We start from the raw sequence: 19,419 nt of genomic DNA on the forward strand, positions 1-19,419 counted from the left end.
TTTTTTTTTGAGACAGAGTCTTACTCTGTCGCCAGCCTCCTGAGTAGCTGGGACTACAGGAGCCCACCACCACGCCCAGCTAATTTTTGTATTTTAGTGGAGATGGGTTTCACTATGTTGGCCAGGATGGTCTCAATCTCTTGACCTCGTGATCCGCCCGCCTTGGCCTCCCAAGACAGCCCTGAGCTGTCTCTTACAACAAAACAAACCCACTATTGATGGAGAAATGCTCCCAATAAATAATAATATACAGCATGTAAACGATATACGTTATTATCTTAATTATACTTTTATTAAAATATACACACTTATGCACCAAATGGATAGAGAAAAACTGGAAAGAAAGAAACCAAAATATTGATGGCAGTTATCTCTGATAGAGTGACAGATGATGTTTACTTTCTTCTTAATTTTTTCCTAGATGAGTTCCGCATTTTCCGGCACTCACAGGACTGTTTCCCAGCCATCCTGCCAAGCGCTGGGATTGCTCTCATCTCTGGGAGCCTCCAGGGCTGACTCTGGTGCGGGTAACCTAAAGCCAGTGTGTCCCATTATCTCCAAAATCCTGATGGTGGCTTTTCTATTAGGCAGACTAATAGATGCAGATCTAAGTTCCAACAGTTTGTGTTTTCCTTACTGTTCCAATTTTATATCATTATTCTTAGTGCTAAACAGAGTGACAACCGACATTTGCTAAGGTCCAACGATGTGTCAGAGTCCATGCTGGGGACTTCACATGAGGACTCCATGAACCCCCCCTTGGACACTCAGGTCCTCGTGTCCTCCCCACTCCCCACCCGACACTGACTCTGGAGTGAACCTGTGACTCACTGTGGCTAAGAGAATGCAGTGGAAACCACTCTCTGCCCAGTCCAGGCTAAAGCTTTAAGGAGGCCTGGAAGTCACCACACAGCTCAGCAATTCTACTTCCAGGCATCTCCCCCAAGAAAACTGAAAACATGGCGGGTGCAGTGGCTCACGCCTGTAATCCCAGCACTTAGGGAGGCTGAGGTAGGCGGATCACTTTAGCTCAGGAGTTCAACACCAGCCTGGCCAACATGGTGAAACCCCTTCTCTACTAAAAATATAAAAAATTAGAGAGGTGTGGTGGACACCTGTAGTCCCATCTATTCAGGAGGCTAACGTGGGAGAATCCCTTGAACCCAAAAGGCGGAGGTTGCAGCAAGCAGAGATAGCACCACTGCACTCCAGCCTGGGCAACAGAGTGAGCCACTACGCCTGGCCATAACCTCTTTTCTGATAAATTACGAAGTCTCAGGTATTTCTTTATAGCAACCCAAGATTGCCTGATACACAGCTCTAGCTGACTTACATATCATCTCACTGAAGCCTCGCAAAACCCAGCTGAGAAAAGTCTTTTAACAGAAGCAACGGTATCAATAAAAACAGTGACTTTTCCTGAGTGCAGAAAAAGGCAGGCTATAGGCCCATGCTGAGGCTCACTCCTTCACTGTACCTGTATCACAGATGAGGACGTGGAGGTACAGAAAGGCCAAGACACGGAGCCCAGGTCTGAGCCATACCACCAACTTGCTTTCTGCTGTAACCATCTTTTCCACCGTTTTTCTCACACGCATGATGAACTCGAATAGATGTAAAGCTTCATTTCCTCTAACCAACTTGCTTTCTGCTGTAACCATCTTTTCCACTGTTTTTCTCACACGCATGATGAACTCGAATAGATGTAAAGCTTCATTTCCTCTAAAATAATTTCTACAATTCCCTCGGCACAGTCCACACTCTTTTGCCTAGGTTTACCACCAACTGCCATGATGGTAATGTAAACTAGACACCAATGAACAGGATCCACTAGTAAGATGTCATTGTTAAAAACTGTCTAGTCCAGAGATCAGTAAACTTTTCCATAAAGAGTTGGAGAGTGAACAGGTTCAGCTTTGCAGGGTGAATGGTCTCTGCTGCAAGGACTCAATCCTGCCCTTGTAGTACTAAAGGAGCCACAGATGATACACAAACTAATGAGCACGACCGCTGATACTGCTGCACTGTGTCCCCACCCAAATCTCATCTTGAGTTGTAGTTCCCATAATCCTCATATGTGGTGGCAGAGATCCTGTGGGAGGTAACTGAATCAGGGGAGTGATTCCCCATGTTTTTCTAGTGATAGCGAGTCAGTTGTTTCTTATAAGGGGTATCACTTCACTCAGCTCTCATTCTTCTCCTTCCTGCCACCATGTGCAGAAGGAAGGACATGTCTGCTTCCCCATCCACCATGATTGTTAGTTTCCTGGGGTCTCCCCAGCCATGCGTAACTGTGAGCCAATTAAACCTCTTTTGTTTATAAATTACCCAGTCTCAGGCAGTTCTTTCTTTATTTGAGACGAAGTTTCGCTCTTGTTGCTCAGGCTGGAGTGCAATGGCGCGATCTTGGCTCACTGCAACCTCCGCCTCCCGGGTTCAGGGATTACAGGCACCCGTCACCATGCCCAGCTAATTTTTGTGTTTTTTAGTAGAGACAGGGTTTCACCATGTTGGCCAGGCCGGTCACAAACTTCTGACCTCAGGTGATTCACCTGCCTCGGCCTCCCCAAGTGCTGGATTACAGGTGTGACCCACAGGCAGCTCTTCATAGCAGAATGAGAATGGACTAATACAGCAATAAAACTTTATCAACAACAAAAAATCTGGATTTCATATAATGTCCTTCTCCTTTCTTTTTCCTTCTTATAAACTTTTTTCTTTTATACTTAGCCTGATAGTTTACTTTTATAAAACTTCTTCTTTTGAAACAATTTAAGAATGTAAGAGCCATTCTACCTTGAGGCTCATGAAAAGACAGGCAGCGGGCCAGATTTGGGCTGGTCTGATCTGAAACAATCCATTGGTCAAAAAGAAAAGTCACCAAAACATATGCTGAATTAGTTCCTGCCATTTTCTTATTGAAAATGTGGACACTGGCACAGTGGCTCGTGCCTGTGATCCCAGCACTGTGGGAGACTGAGGTGGAAGGACTGCTTGAGACTAGGAGTTCGAGACCAGCTTGGGCAACATAGGGAGACCCTGTTCCTACAAAACAACAACAAAAATAGCCTGGCATGGTGGCGCAGGCCTGTAGTCCTGGTTACTCAGGAGGCTGAAGTGGGAGGGTCACTTGAACCCAGGAGTTCGAGGCTGTAGAGAGCTATGATTGCACCACTGCACTCTACCCTGGATGACGCAGCAAGACTTTGTCTCAAAAATAAAATAAAAACTTTTTTTTTTTTTTTTTTTTTGAGACGGAGTTTCGCTCTTGTTACCCAGGCTGGAGTGCAATGGCGCGATCTCGGCTCACCGCAACCTCCGCCTCCTGGGTTCAGGCAATTCTCCTGCCTCAGCCTCCTGAGTCGCTGGGATTACAGGCACGCGCCACCATGCCCAGCTGATTTATTTTTAGTAGAGACGGGGTTTCACCATGTTGACCAGGATGGTCTCAATCTCTTGACCTCGTGATCCACCCGCCTCGGCCTCCCAAAGTGCTGGGATTACAGGCGTGAGCCACCGCGCCCAGCGAAATAAAAACTTTTAAAAAGAAAAATAAAAAATATGAACTTTGGATTTCCACATTGCTAGAGACCCGTCTGCCTGGCTTCTCATCCAGGAATACTTGCTATTACCAATCTCTCATTTCCAGAAGCTCAAGTGCCAGAGACAGGCCTGAAGCAGATCGAGTGCTTTTCTCTGCATAATAATGAAAAGCAAGCGAATGGTGAAAACAAATCCCTCCAGTAGAACTGACATCTTTTTTTTCCCTTATTTTATTTTAGTTGTATTTTTTCTTTTCTAAGACAGAGTCTCGCTCTGTCACCCAGGCTGCAGTGCAGTGGCACGATCTCAGCTCACTGCAACCTCCGCCTTCCAGGTTCAAGCAATTTTGTCTCAGCCTCCCAAACAGCTGGGATTACAGGTGTGCACCACCACACCTGGCTTTTGTATTTTTAGTTGACATGGGGTTTCACCACGTTGGCCAGGCTGGTATCGAACTCCTGGCCTCAAGTGATCCGCCTGCCTCGGCCTCTGAAAGTGCTGGGATTACAGGTGTGAGCCTCCCTGCCGGGCCCTTTTTAGCCTTCTTTTTTTGCATAGCATGCCTTTTACTTTTACACAAACAGCATCTGTCTTTCATTAACACATGAAAACATCAGGAGGCTTCTCAAATACGTGATTAACTCAAGTTTGGTAAAGAAGGAGATAATGAAATGGTTTAAATGAAAAGAAAATGCCTTGCTAATGACAGTTTCAGTGGCTTTTCAAATCTAACCACTTCAGAGGAGAGCAGATTTCATTATCACATCACCCTGCTGCTGTTCCGAAGAGGAGTCTCCGGGAGCCCGAGAAGGGTCTTTTCCCTAACTATCAAGAGAAAGAGGCCAGGCGCAACAGCTCATGCCTGTAATCCCAGAACTCTGGGAGGCCGAGGTGGGCGGACCACCTGAGATCAGGAGTTTGAGATCAGCCCAGCCAACATGGAGAAAACCCAACTCTACTAAAAATACCAAAATTCGCCAGGTGTGGTGGCAAGTGCCTATAATCCCAGCTACTTTGGAGGTTGAGGCAGGAGAATCACTTAAATCAGGGAAGCGGAGGCTGCAGTGAGCTGAGATCATGCCACTGCACTCCAGTCTAACTGACAGAATGAGACTCCATCTCAAAAAAAAAAAAGAGCAAGAAAATTGGGTTTTGGTTGATTAACCACATCACTTGAAAATGGCAGGGCTTCCCTGCCAAATTAAAAAAAAAGTTGTTTGTGTGCATCTTTGCTAAAATCCAGGCCACAAGGGTACAGATGATTCTACCAGAGTAGCTTTGGAAAGGAAGAGACACCTTGGGATTCTCCATCACACCCTAGCTCAGTGGTTGGCAAATTTTTCTGGTAAGGGGCCAAATGGGTGACATTTTCCGTTCTGCAGGCCATATGGTATCTGCTGCCACTACTCCACTTTGCAGTTGTGGTATGGAGGCGGCCAAAGCAATTGTAGGTAATACACACACAAACGGGTGTGGCCGGATTCCAATACGTTTTTTTTTTTTTTGAGACAGTCTAGCTCTGTCGCCCAGGCTGAACCTGCAGTGGAACTGTCTTGGCTCACTGCAACCTGCGCCACCCAGGTTCAAGTGATTCTCCTGCTTAAGCCTCCTGAGGAGCTTGGACTATAGGTGTGCACTACTACCCCTGGCTAATTTTTTTATTTTTAGTAGAGACAGGATTCTGCCATGTTGGTCAGGCTAATCTTGAACTCTTGACCTCAAGGGATCAACCCGACTCATTCTCCCAAAATGGGGGGGATTACAGTTGTGAGCCACAGCACCCTTAATAAAACTTTATTTACAAAAACAAGCTGTGGGCCGGACATGGCCTATGGGCTGTAGTTGGCTGACTCCTGCCATAGAGCAGATATACATGAAGGACAAAGAGAAGCCCAGGAAAAAAACATTCTCCTTCAATGTGCAATGGTGGAGGAAGCAAAATGGGTTCCAACATGAACCCCAAAGTGAACACTCCCAGGGCAGGTGCTGTATACTGTGACCTTCTCTCCCTTCACTACCCACAGCTTATCACTCTGGCAGTGACTCCCAGCCCATAGTGTTATTTTCTAATATGCAAAAACTGAACACAAGTCAGATGCCCACCAACTGGGGACTGGTTAAATTAATGATGCTATGTCTTTACAATGGTATATTTGCAGTTATTAAGAATTATATTGTGGGCTCGGCGGCCCATCCCTGTAATCCCAGCACTTTGGGAGGCTGAGGCAGGCAGATCACCTGAGATAAGGAGTTTGAGACCAGCCTGGCCAACATGGTGAAACCCTGTTTCTACTAAAAATACAAAATTTAGCTGGGCATGCACCCATAATCCCAGCTATTCAGGAGACTAAGGCATGAGAATTGCTTGAACCTGGAAAGTGGAAGTTGCAGTGAACCAAGATCACGTCACCACACTCCAGCCTGGGTGAGGGTGAGACTCTAGTCTAAATAAAAGAAAAAGATACTATGGCTCATGCCTGTAATCTCAGAAATTTTGAATGCCAAGGTGAAAGGTTCATCGGACCCAGGAGTTTAAGAGCAGTTTGGGCAACACAGGAAGACCCTGTCTCTACAAAAAAAAAAAAAAAAAAAAAAAAAAAAAAAAAAAAAAAAAAAAAGAAAAGAAAAAGAAAGGATATTTTAGAAAACAATGTATTTGAGGATATGGAAGTATGGTTATAGTATAAGGTGAGAAACCCTCACTGCAAGATACTAAGATAACACTGCCAAGAGAAAATGTATACAGCACACCCAAATGATTATGCACAGAAGAAAGGCTGGAAGGATGTGTACTTAGGGTAATGTTCTCAGGGGAACGTGATTGTGGATGATGCATTTTTCTTCTTCTAGCAAATATGCATTTGATGAGTTTTCTTCAATGAACATGCATTAGCAGTTAACTTTTTTTTTTTTTTTTTAGACAGGGGTCTCGTTCTGTCACCCAGGCTAGAGTGCATGATCTTCGCTCACCGCAACCTCCGCCTCCTGGGTTCAGGCAATTCTCCTGCCTCAGCCTCCTGAGTAGCTGGGATTACAGGCGCGTGCCACCACACCCCGCTAATTTTTGTATTTTTAGTACAGATGGGGTTTCGCCATACTGGCCAGGCTGGTCTTGAATTCCTGGCCTCAAGTGATCCACCCACCTCAGCCTCCTAAAGTGCTGAGATTACAGGCATGAGACACTGCACCCAGCCTAAAAAGAGTTTTTCAAACAAAGTTTAACAAACAAAAGCCACTTAAAGCCACATCCATGGTAAGGATATTATGGACCCCTCAAGGGTTATATGCCCCAAGGAAATTAACATCACAATAGAAGCCAATGAAGACCACAACACTGGTGCCAGAGGCAGCCTTTATCACAGTGGACAAAATACAAACCAAGTCCAGCAAGAAGGTGGCTAAGGACCGATTTACTGACACCGCACCATAAGCAAAAATGAGAATAGTAACAACTCCCTAGCAACACGGCAAGTGGGAAGAAAATGATGCTGAACTGAAAACAGCAGAACCTGGCTGGGCCTGGTGGCTCATGCCTGCAATCACAGCACTTTAGGAGGCCAAGGTGGGCACATCACGAGGTCAAGAGATTGAGACCATCCTGGCCAAAATGGTGAAATGCCGTCTCTACTAAAAATACAAACATTAGCTGGGCGTGGTGGCATGAATTACAATCCCAGCATTCGGGAGGCTGAGGCAGGAGAATCACGTGAACCTGGGAGGCATAGGTTGCAGTGAGCCGAGATTGTTCTACTGCACTCCAGCCTAGCAACAGAGTGAATCTCTGTCTCAAAGGAAAAAAGAAAAACGCAGAACCCATCCTTCCTTATCCACTCTCAAAACATGCATACAGGAATAAAGAAAATGCTGGATGGAGATGGTGAAGAGAGGAAAAGGCTTACCATGTTGGAAATTGTTTGCGATTTTTTTTTTTTTTTGAGATGGAGTTTCACTTTTGTCACTGAGGCTGAAGTGCAGTGGTGTGATCTCAGCTCAATGCAACCTCCGCCTCCAGGGTTCAAGTGATTCTCCTGCCTAAGCCTCCCAAGTAGCTGGGATTACAGGCGTGCGCCACCATGCCTGGCTACTTTTTGTATTTTTTAGTAGAGATGGGGTTTTGTCATGTTGGCCAGGCTGGTCTCAAACTCCTGACCTCAGGTGATCTGCCTACCTCAGCCTCCCAAAATGCTGGGATTTAGGGCGTGAGGCACCTACTGCACCGGCCTGATTGCAATTTTCTAAAATGCTGATCAGCCTTTAATGGTGCGTGTGCAGACTGCACAAAAGAAAGTGGACGAGAAGACAGAAAACACACATGGTATTAACACCCACAGGCACTCTCAGGCACTCAGCCACATTAGAGTTCACTGAAACCTACAACGACCTTAGGCACACGTAACTTGCAGGCCCATTTTAGAGACGTGGAAACTGAGGCTTGGAGAGGGGAAAGCAATTAGCCAAGTTCCCAGTTAGAATGAGCTGAGATGGGATTTGAACTCACACCTAACTGGCCCAGAACATTAGTGCTTAAACACTGTGAAAACTCGAGGCACCCAAACCTCACATTCTAATAACCTCTGGTGCCAGTGAAGGTTCTTGAAAAGCTTCCATAAGAGACACATCCATGAGATTCCATTTTTAAAATGTACAGCAGCCACCAACCAGCATCTGCAAAAGCCATACTGCTATTATTAACAATGAGATAACAGTTCTCTGGAGAAAAATAGGACTATCGAAACAAAACCTCAATGACAGCATTCTCTTCTGAGAGCACGATTCATCACCATCATGAACAAACGCCTCGACTCATTGAGACCTCAGCGCCAGTCTGAATAAGGCAGGAAGGTTTCTTCACACCATTCATCTGGCTTGCGAGAGACTCAGCCAAGATCTCAGCATGCCTGTTCTGATAAGGACACCGGCCTCGGCAAAGCCAGACCCAGCAGCTCCGATCTCCTTACAGACCATGGGGTGATGCTTGGCTGGGCTTTGGCAAGGAAATGAATGACAGAAGTGATCAAGAAGAATTCCACAAGCTGAGAAGGAGCAAAAGTGGACTTGATCCTGGTCTAGCAACAGCCCACCATTAGCAATGACTCTTTCAATACTTTCAGGAGCAGCTGCAGTCAAAATTCCACTTGCTCGTTCCTTTTGTTTTTTGAGACGGAGTCTCACTCTCTTGCCCAGGCTGAAGTGCAGTGGCGCAATCTTGGCTTGCTGCAACCTCTGTCTCCCATGTTCAAGCAATTCTCGTGCCTCAGCCTCCCGAGTAGCTAGGATTATAGGTGTGTACCACTACGTCTGGCTAATTTTTGAATTTTTAGTAAAGATGGGGTTTCACCACGTTGGCCAGGCTAGTGGTCTGCCCACCTTGGTCTCCCAAAGTGCTGGGATTACAGGCATGAGTCACTGAACCCAAGCCCTCTTGACCATCATTTATTGAGCTAAATCCAAAAAAGAAATTCTACCACCAACTCTACTTTGACAGCCTCCGAAATGAATCCTAGGTGTTTCCCATGGGGTAATTCAAAAGGACTCAGATTGGAAATTAACTTCCTGGTCACAAAAAAGAAAAAAGTATAAACAAAAGGTCCTTTTTAGAAATGAGGTTTATTTTCAAGGCTACTCACTCCTAAAAGCCTGCATATTTATGTTTTTCCCTTCCTCCAGGTTTACCTCCAAGTCAGGATTTCAAAAATCTCCAGCATTCAGGCTCATTCTTATTGGTATAAACAAATAAAAAAACCCGACAACAAAAAATTCAACAGACAAATCACACAGCTGTGGGATTCAGTGCCAACCCTGGGTGTTTCATTTTGGCAACAAAACCAGGATTCCCTTTCCAAGAAGCTTCTGGAAAATGCTGTATTTCCTAGATGGAGACCCCTGGGTTTTCAACTTCAAAATCATCCACTCAAAAAGCAGACTCAGTAACCCAAGGTTTTAGAACATGGTCCCAGTGTCACCACATCATAAAATCACTCTCATTCCTGCAACTGTACAATGAATGGCTCCCAAAGTCATTTTATTTAACAACGGGTTCAAGGCAGAGCAAATCTTAACACCCCCACAACTGTTCCACGTTTTCTGTAAAATACTTCACGGGGAACCAGCTCAACCCTCTTGCTAACAATTTAGTGTCTAAACAGGAAAGTTGGTGTCCCTGATACAGGTGGCCCGTTCCTTAAAGCCTTAGAGTTAATCGCAGCCGTACTGATGGCCAAGCAGGCCGACCTGTCGGGATGAGAAAGGAATTTGTTAACAGGGCCTCTGGCTGGGCCCAGAGGCTATCAGACTCAGCTAGTAACACTGAACTTCCAAAAACGCAGCTGTGTTAAACTTAAAAGCCAACCTTTCTGCTCAGATCTCTGGATGGAAATGATTTTTCATTTATCTATGGGGAATGCAATTTCATCACAGCCCTTTAGATCAACCCCCCTGAAACCCCTTCAGTAGACAGCATTCCAAGTCAGAGACCAAAGTGAAACCATCTTTGAAAACAGGGATGTAGCTGGGAAACCATGCACATCTCAGCGAACATTTTTCCACCCACCACGAGCTTGGGCTTTTTCTGGGATGGTTGTCAATTTTCTGGTCAAAAACATTCTTGCAGTCATCAGGAATGGAGGAACGCAGACTCAGCATCCCGGGAAGGTGAGTTCCTGGTTCCATCGCTGGGATTCAAGAGCCGAACAGCCTGGAGAAGTCAGAGGGCAGAAATATCCATAAGGATAGGAGGTGATCTAAAAATATTGTCAGAGATTATTTTACACGACTATTACTTAGAAAACTTTACATGATTTTTTTTTTTTTTTTTTTTTTTTTTTTGTTTTTTTTTTTTTTTTTTTTTTTTTTTTGAGATGGAGTTCTGCCCCTGTTGCCTAGGCTGGAGTGCAATGGCATGACCTCGGCTCACTGCAACCTCCGCCTCCCAGGTTCAAGGGATTCTCCTGCCTCAGCCTCCTGTGTAGTTGGGATTACGGGCATGCGCCACCACACCCGGCTAATTTTGTATTTTTAGTAGAGACAGGGCTTCTTTACGTTGGTCAGGTTGGTCTCAAAATCCTGACCCCATGATCCGCCTGCCTTGGCCTCCCAAAGTGCTGGGATTACAGATATGAGCCACCCCGCCTGGCCACTTGTCTGATTTTTCAAAGTAACCTGTAATCTACCTGTGAATATAATTAACAACATTAAACTACACAATTAGAAGAAGTATATACTCTTTTTTTTTTTTTGAAACAGAGTCTTGCTCTGCTGCCCAGGTTGGAGTGCAGTGGTGCGACCTCGGCTCACTGCAACCTCCGCATCCCAGGTCCCAGACATTGTCCTGCCTCAGGCTACTGAGTAGCTGCAATTACAGGTGCTCCTCACCAAGCCAGGCTAATTTTTCCATTTTTAGTAGAAACGTGGTTTCGCCATGTTGCACGGGCTGGTCTTGAACTCCTGACCTCAAGTGATCCACCTGCCCTGACCCCCTAAAGGGCTGGGATTAGAGGCATGAGCCACTGCACCCAGCCAACACCACCACCCTATAAGGGAAGATGGTAAAGCTGTTACACAAATGATATATATAGGAACTTTCGGTATTATCTTTGCAACATTTCCACAAATCTAAACTCATTCCAAAATAAAAAGGTTATCTGAAAAATAAGAGTGCAGAAACAGCTGGATTTCTTCATGCAAAAGAATAAAGTTTGATTGCCTTATACCATATTAAAAAAAATTAACTACTGAATCACAGACCTAACTACAAAGAATCCAAACTACAAAGCTCTTGGAAGAAAATTTATGTGTATATCTTTGTAACCTTGGATTAGGCAATGATTTCTTAACTATAATACTCAAAGCACAAGTAACAAAAAGAAAAACAATAAACTAAATTTCATCACAATAAAAAATATTTTTTTTTTTTTTTTTGAGACAAGGTCTCACTCTGTCGCCCAGGCTAGAGTGCAGTGGCACAATCTTGGCTCACTGCGACCTCCACATCCTGGGTTTAAGCAACTCTCCTGCCTCAGCCTCCTGAGTAGCTGGGATTACAGGCGCACACCACCATGCCCGGCTACGTTTTGTACTTTTAGTAGAGATGGGGTTTCACCATATTGGACATCAGGCTGGTCTCAAACTCCTGACCTCTGGTGATCTGCCTGCCTCGGCCTCCCAAAGTGCTGGGATTATAGGTGTGAACCACTGCGCCTGGCCAGTCACAATAAAAAACTTTTGTGCTTCAAATGACACCATCAAGAAAGTGAAAAGACAACATATCAAATGGGAGAAAACGCTTGCAAAACGCACATGTGATAATGGACTAATGCTGAGAATACACAAAGAACCCTTATGGATCAGCAATAACTCAATTTTTAAAAAGGGCAGAGAATCTTAATAATACATTTCCTCAAAGGAGATGTACCAATCGCCAACAGGTACATGAAAATATGTTCAATATCATTAACCATCAGGGAAAATTCGAGTCAAACCTTCAAACTGGCTGGGCACGGTGGCTCATGCCTATAAGCCCAGCACTTTGGGAAGCTGAGGTGGGTGGATCACTTGAGGCCAGGAGTTCGAGACCAGACTGGGCAACACGACAAAACCCAGTCTCTACAAAAAATACAAAAGTTAGCCAGGTGTGGTGGTGCACACCTGTAGTCCCAGCTACTTAGGAGGCTGAGGCCAGGGGATGGCTTGAACCCAAGAGGCAAAGGTTGCAGTGAGCCAAGATTTTGCTGCTGTACTCCAGCCTGGGAAACAGAGTGAGACTCTGTCTCAAAAACACACACAAAACTTTCATACCTACTAGGATGACTATAATCAAAAGATTAACAGTGCCAGTGTTGACAAGGATATGGAGAAAGTGTAACCCTCGTAGGATCTGGGTAGGAATGTGAAATGTTGCAGCTACTTTGGAAAACAGTCTGGTGTTCTCTCAAAAGAATAAACGCAGGCCGGGTGCAGTGGCTCACGTCTTTAATCTCAGCATTTTGGGAGGCTGAGGTGGGCAGATTGCTCGAGGTAAGGAGTTCGAGACCAGCCTGGTCAACATGGTAAAACCCATCTCTACTAAAAGTACAAAAATTAGCTGGTAGCCAGGCTTGGGGGTGTAGTCCTGTAATTCCAGCTACTCAGGAGGCTAAGACAGGAAAAATTGCTTGAACCTGGGAGGTGGAGAATGCAGTGAGCCACGAATGTGCCATTGCACTCCAGCCTGGGTGACAGAACGAGACTCTGTCTCCAAAAAAAAAAAAAAAAAAATGTAGATGATGTATTTCTTTTAAAAAGGGAAAAAAATGTAAAGAACTTTTGCCGATGGCAAAGACTTAACTTTTAAACGTTATTGAGAAGACTAAGCAAAAATTTTGTATAAAAAAGAGAGATGACTTTGAGTTATAGCCACTGGTTTGGTCCCACCTGCTTCTATTCTATCTTCTATTCCAGGAGTTCTCAAGGTATAGTCCTGAGACGAGCAACATCAGCATCACCTGAAAACTTGTTATGAATTATTTTCTCAGGCCTCATCCAGATATACCAAATCAGAAATCCTGGGAGTAAGGCTCAGCAAACCGTACGTTCGCTAGCCCTCCCGTTGGTTCAGATGCATACTACAGTTTGAGAACTATTAATGTGAGTACTTTGAGTGTTCCTGCAAAAATATACATTTATATTACTTCCCTGCTCAGAATTAGACTTTAGCTACCCGTTACTTTTAGGGAAAATGTGGAACTTTTAAAGTGGTCTATCTTTTTTTTTCTCACGTAAAACCTTCACACATAACTCCCTTGTAATTATACAGAACTCCTTACAGGTTCCTTAGACCTTTGAAAAGTCTAATCTTTCTGTTCACAATCCCTTTCATTCCTACATGTGTCAGCTAGAAAAGTTGTACTTTTCTACATGTGGAAGTAAGCATTACGACCTCTGTGAAGATGGCCCTAACTCTGTAAGCACACCCAAGCGCTAACAAGCGACCTTGTTTCATACCTCCATTGTATTCCTTATTATTTCAGCAATTTTTATAGGTCTTCTCGCTTCTTGAACTCTTTTACGGCAGAGAGGGCATGTTTCATACATAATTATGTCATCAGAACTTTTCATTCTCCTTAGCACACAGTCAGTGATCAATAGTCACTGCATAACTCAATAGATAATTGAATCAAAGCTGAGTACAAAACACTAACATTTCCACTAGGTAATTTATGGTTCTGGTGACAGTAAGTTACACCTAATGAAATTATTGAATGTTTAGTTCCACCAAGGATTACAGATCCTCTGTTTTCTCTGATTTTTCTCAATTCCTTTTTGTTCTTTTTTATTTGTTTATTTATTTATGCAAATAACTCTTCTTTTTAACTATGCCTTGGGCTTGCCAACTACACATAAAAGCCATGATAGCACCCATAAAGAGAGGTTATATCTCTGATATATTCAGATTTTTTTTTCCAACTACCAAATCCCTGTTTTTTATCCCCCCTCTTCCCCCTGCTGTTAATGTTTTTACCTAATCTTCTAATCTGTACTACCAAAATAGAACCATGTGGGTAATTACTTTAGGAAAATGGAGGGCCAGGACTGCCTAGAACAAGTATTTCTTCATCAGCTTTGAGTCTTAAATTATCTAGATTCAAAGCTACACTAGAGGGATGACCATGTTTTTATGTTCACTGTTCTGTCTTACCAAGCAGAAGAGTGTCCAGCATATGGTATGTGCCTAAAACTTATTAAATGGATGAATGAATGCATGAAACCCGATGTTCTTGATCTCATTAGCATGACAAAAGTAATGATGTCTGAACTTTGTTGAGGAAGAAAAGATTTTCTAACATTTCTTCTACTTTATTTTGAATGTGATGAAAAGGCAGGCTCATTTACTAGATTATAGTGCCAGGTATAAGAAGAAATTGATTATGACATACAGAAAATGGAGAGCCCAAAGCCTACCCTTTGTGATTCCCAATAAATTGTTTTGAAGAGAAGGGAGAGAAAAAAAAAGGGAAAAGGGTGATTAGAAGTTTTTCCAAGGCTCCCTTGTGTCAGTCAAAATCTGAGAGAGGAAAAAATAGGCTAGAAAAGTTAGTGGTCATCCCAAAGGCAAAAGAGCTTTGCCCTCCTTTTTGGATGTTGAAAGGCAGTCTCCAGTAAGCTAACCTTTCAGCAATCTGGAAGTAGTTGCACCAAGTAGGATGATTCACTATGATTAAAGTGAAAGAAAGATACAGAACTATTTTCTAGGGTTGCCAGATTTAGTAAATGAAAACATAGAGCACCAGTTAGATTTAAGTTTTAGATCAATCACTGAGACTTTTTTGGTTTGTTTGTTTNAGCCACGAATGTGCCATTGCACTCCAGCCTGGGTGACAGAACGAGACTCTGTCTCAAAAAAAAAAAAACAAAGAAAATTATAAACATAAAGTGATCATACAACCCAGCAGTTTCACTCCTACACAGCTGATAACTAAAAACAAATCTGCACAAAAACTTGTACATGAATGTTCCTGTCAGCATTATTCATAGTAGCTAAAATATACTAACATCCCAACTATCCATCAACTGACAGATGGAAAACGAGTCATACAAGAGAATATGATTCTGCCATGAAAAGGTATGAAGCACTGCTCCATGCGAAAACGTGGATGAACCTTAAAATCATGATGCTGATTGAGAGGAGTCAGACACGAAAGGCCACACGGCATATGACTCCATTTATAACAACTGTCCACATGAGCAAATCCACAGAGACAGGAAGTCGATTAGTGGTTGCCAAGGTCTGGGGGAGGGGGAATGGGGAGTGATCACAGCCAATGCGAACGCGGTTTCTTTCTGAGTGGATAAAAATGTTCTGAAATTTGACAGAGATGGTGGCTGCATAATCTGTGAATATTCTATAAAACACTGGATTATGAAGACAGACTTCTGCTTTTTACTTGCAAACCCTCTCAATGGTTCATTTTCTCCCAACTTTTCCTCTCATTTTATGAAAATTTCAACACACAGAACAGTTCTGTTGAAACACCACCACCACCTACATTCTGCAGTCAGCACTTTGCTGTACCACATGCCTATCCATATAGCTATCCATTTATTCATATTTTTGATGTGTTTTGATGTAAGTTATAGGTAACAGTGTTACTGATCCCTAAATACTCAGGGACGTTTCTCCTCGTATTTCAGACTTTTCATGACTTCTTAAAATTTCCAAAGTTCAAACAACACAGAAGTGGGGCATAGGGAGGCTGGGTGCAAGGCTCACATCTGTAATCCCAGCACTTTGGGAGGCCGAGGCAGGCGTATTATTTGAGGTCAGGAGTTTGAGACCAGCCTGGTCAAAAGGATAAACTCCTGTCTCCACCAAAAATATAAAAATTAGCCGAGTGTGGTAGTGTGTGCCTGTAAGTCTCAGCTCCTTGGGAGGCTGAGGCAGCAGAATCACTTAAACCCGGGAAGTAGAGGATGCAGTGAGCTGAGACTGCACCACTGCACTCCAGCCTGGGTGAAAGAGCGAGTCGCCATCTCAAAAAAAAAAAAAAAAAAAAAATGGGCACAGGGAATAGTGAACAACACCCAGGCCCTGCCAATTTCCGCAGCAACTGCTACAGTGTCACCTCTCTACCCCATCTGGAGTGGATCCTTCCAAGTCCCTCGCTGAACAGTGTTTCGCTCCCATACTTAAGGCACTCATTCAGGGTTTATTGCGTGTTTCGTGTTTATTGCACGCCCGTTACATAGCTGAAGTCAGGCTGCACAGATGAATATCCTCCGGACACCTTCACTTTCAGAACGCTTCATTTCCCCATGCAGGCAGAACCTTCTGGCACATCATCGGTGATGGTATCACAACAGCCAGTCACACGGGCATCCTGTCAAGTTACCTGATCCTTCCCCTGTTCTTGGACACTTAGGTGATTTCCAGTTGTTGTTGTTATTTTTTTTTTGAGATGGTGTTTCACTCTTGTTGCCCAAGCTGAAGTGCAATGGCGCGATCTCCACTCACTGCAACCATTGCCTCCCGGGTTCAAGCGATTCTCTTGCCTCAGCCTCCCAAGTAGCTGGGATTATAGGCATGCGCCACCATGCCTGGCTAATTTTTCATAGTTTTAGTAGAAACAAAGTTTCACCATGTTATCCAGGCTGGTCTCAAACTCCTGATCTCAGGTGATCCACCTGCCTCAGACTCCCAAAGTGCTGAAATTATAGGCATGAGCTACTGCGCCCGGCCGATTTCCAGTTTTTAATATCCTGGGAAAGCCAGACACTGCCTCCCCGAGACAGCCCTTTCTTGAGAGAATCTTCCCTTATCCATGGCCCCCAGTGAAAGCGTTGGCCTGGGTCAGGACCATTTTCTCTGTAACAGGCCACCGTTTACTACCAGTTCTGGCTCTGCAGGCCAGGTGGTCTCTGTCACACAACTTAGCTCTGCCTCTGTGGCACAAAAGCAGCCACACACATGAACTTCTGTGAAATGCATTCACAAAAACAGGCAGTGGGTAGATGTGGGCTGTGGTCTGATGACTCCTGACCTAAGTGGTTAGGGCAGAATCAAGAACCCCGCCCAAAATGGACCTGAGTGACACCAAGGTGGGTCAATCAGACTCTGCCCCAGGAAACCAAATCTGGACCCTGGTCTACAGACTACACTGGTCTTGGAAAGCTGAGCTGGGAGGATGCCCCCCGCTGCTGTTCTGGTCACAGGCTGGCAGATGGGGGAGTGAAGATGTTGGTCAAACAGGAGAGAATGATCAAGCAGGTGAATGGAAAAGACAAGAATGAGGGAAGCATGCGGACGTCTGCCCTGCCCCAAGACCTTCGCACCTGCTACCTCCTGTGCCACCATGCTTTTCTCCAACTCTGGAAATTGCAAACGTCTTCTTGTCCTTTAGGTCTTGATTTATTTATTATTATTTTTTTGGAGACCAGGTCTTCTTCTGTTGCCCAGGCTGGAGTGCAGTGGCAGGATCTGAGCTCACTGCAACCTCTGCCTCCAGGGCTCAAGTGATCTTCCCACCCTGGCCTCCCGAGGAGCTGCAACTACAGGTGCATGCCACCCCACTCAGCTAATTTTTTTATTTTTGGTAAAGAGGGGTTTTCACCATGTTGCCCAGGCTGGTCTGGAACTCCTGGGCTCAAGCAATTCTCCCACCGTGGTCTCCCAAAGTGCTGGGATTACAGGCCTGAGCCACCACAGCCAACTTAGGTCTTGATTTAAACAGAACCTTCTCTGAGAGTCCTTCCCCAACCACCTTTGAAACTGCGAGCTCCCCTGTCAGGCGCCACCTCGCAACTGACAGTTTCCTACCTGCTTGTCTATGTCACATCAAGTGCATTTGCTGAGGGCAGGGACTGTGGCTGTCCTGACCTCAGGCGTAACCCCAAAGCATCGTCCAGGACAGATCCTTGTGAATGAAAGGAAATCTAGAGAGGCAAAAGCTGCACGAAGAAGGTCCACTTTCCATGAGTCCTGCTTATACTTCCTACACTTATTTTTTTTTGACACGGAGTCTCACTTACTCTGTTGCCGAAGCTGGAGTGCAGTGGTGTGATCTCAGCTCATGGCAACCTCTACCTTCCATGTTCAAGTGATTCTCCTGCCTCAACCTCCTGAGTAGCTGGCATTATAGGCACATGCCACCACGCCCCGCTAATTTGGGTTTCACCACTTTGGCCGGGCTGGTCTCGAACTCCTGACCTCAGTGATCCTCCTGTCTTGGCCTCCCAAAATGCTGGGATTACAGGCGTGAGTGCACCCGGCCCTTCCTACACTTTCATGCAAGTTCCTTGATCTCTTCACAAGCCTTCTTTGTCCCTAGGCAAGCCTCATACGTGCTCTCAGATCCTCTCTGCCAGGTAAGATACCTTGGCAAGAGCCTTTCTGGGAATACATTGTGGTCCTCGTGGTGAGGGTGAAATGCCACCCTCCCCAGTTCTCCTATGTCCTGGGAGCATCTCCTCAAACAGCCACTGGGGTGCAGGCTACCCAGCCACCCCGCATTCGGAGTCCCAATTACTCAGAATAGCCAACTTTTTGTCCTCTTCCTTTTTGGGGGAAGTATGCAGGGATGGACCCACAGAAGCCAAGAACACCAGATTCTCCCATAGAATGTGTTCCTAAATCCATTTACAGCAAATCTCACAATTCAGTAACAGTAGTATCAGAATTATGGCCCCAATGCCAGATGGAAAGGTAATCTGCTTGAGTTTTCTCAGCCTAATGAGAAAATAAAAGAGAGAATTTAAAGCAATAAAGTCAGAATACATTTCTGCTGGCTTCCAGCCCAGCTGGAGCAGGATCTGGCAGCATGCTGGAATTTAAACCACATTTTCCACCGCGGCAGATGCAGCAGAGCTGGTGAGAGGTGACAGGGCCATGGGCTCAGGGAAACAATCTCCTGGCAGCCCCTGCAGAGGTGCCAGGCATAGCCAGGGGCTGGAGAACTCCATGTTCTAATCAAAGTTCCAGCCTAGCTCAGTGGGGATGCAGAGACAGAGTGTAACCCCTTCGGATAGTGGTTCCCTCACTTATTTTGAAAACAGAAAGTAGGGCTGGGCACGGTGGCTCAGGCTTGTAATCCCAGCACTTTGGGAGGCCGAGGCAGGTGGATCACTTGAGGTCAGGAGTTCTAGACCAGCCTGACCAACATGGTGAAACCCTGTGTCTACTAAAAATGCAAAAATTAGCCAGGCGTGGTGGTGGATGCCTATAATCCCAGCTACTCAGGAGGCTGAAGGCCGGGCGCAGTGGCTCAAGCCTGTCATCCCAGCACTGTGAGAGGCCGAGGTGGGTGGATCACGAGGTCAAGAGATCGAGACCATCCTGGTCAACACGGTGAAACCCCGTCTCTACTAAAAATACAAAAAATTAGCTGGGCATGGTGGTGCGTGCCTGTA

The 19,419-nt window shown here is 45.0% G+C and overlaps 1 protein-coding gene across 1 annotated transcript in view; it reads right to left on the reverse strand.

The window, feature by feature from the left end:
• Window positions 1–9,140: 9,140 nt before the first annotated feature.
• SMIM7 (small integral membrane protein 7) overlaps window positions 9,141–19,419 on the reverse strand; it is an 18,348-nt gene continuing 8,069 nt past the window's right edge. The window contains exon 5 of the mRNA XM_017501196.1: window positions 9,141–10,237. Within this exon, the coding sequence (XP_017356685.1) occupies window positions 10,222–10,237 (16 nt within the window). The 3' untranslated portion in view covers window positions 9,141–10,221. The remainder of the gene's footprint in view (window positions 10,238–19,419) is intronic.

This window comes from Cebus imitator, unplaced genomic scaffold (genome assembly GCF_001604975.1).
Source record: "Cebus imitator isolate Cc_AM_T3 unplaced genomic scaffold, Cebus_imitator-1.0 Scaffold280, whole genome shotgun sequence".
Taxonomy (NCBI): domain Eukaryota; kingdom Metazoa; phylum Chordata; class Mammalia; order Primates; family Cebidae; genus Cebus; species Cebus imitator.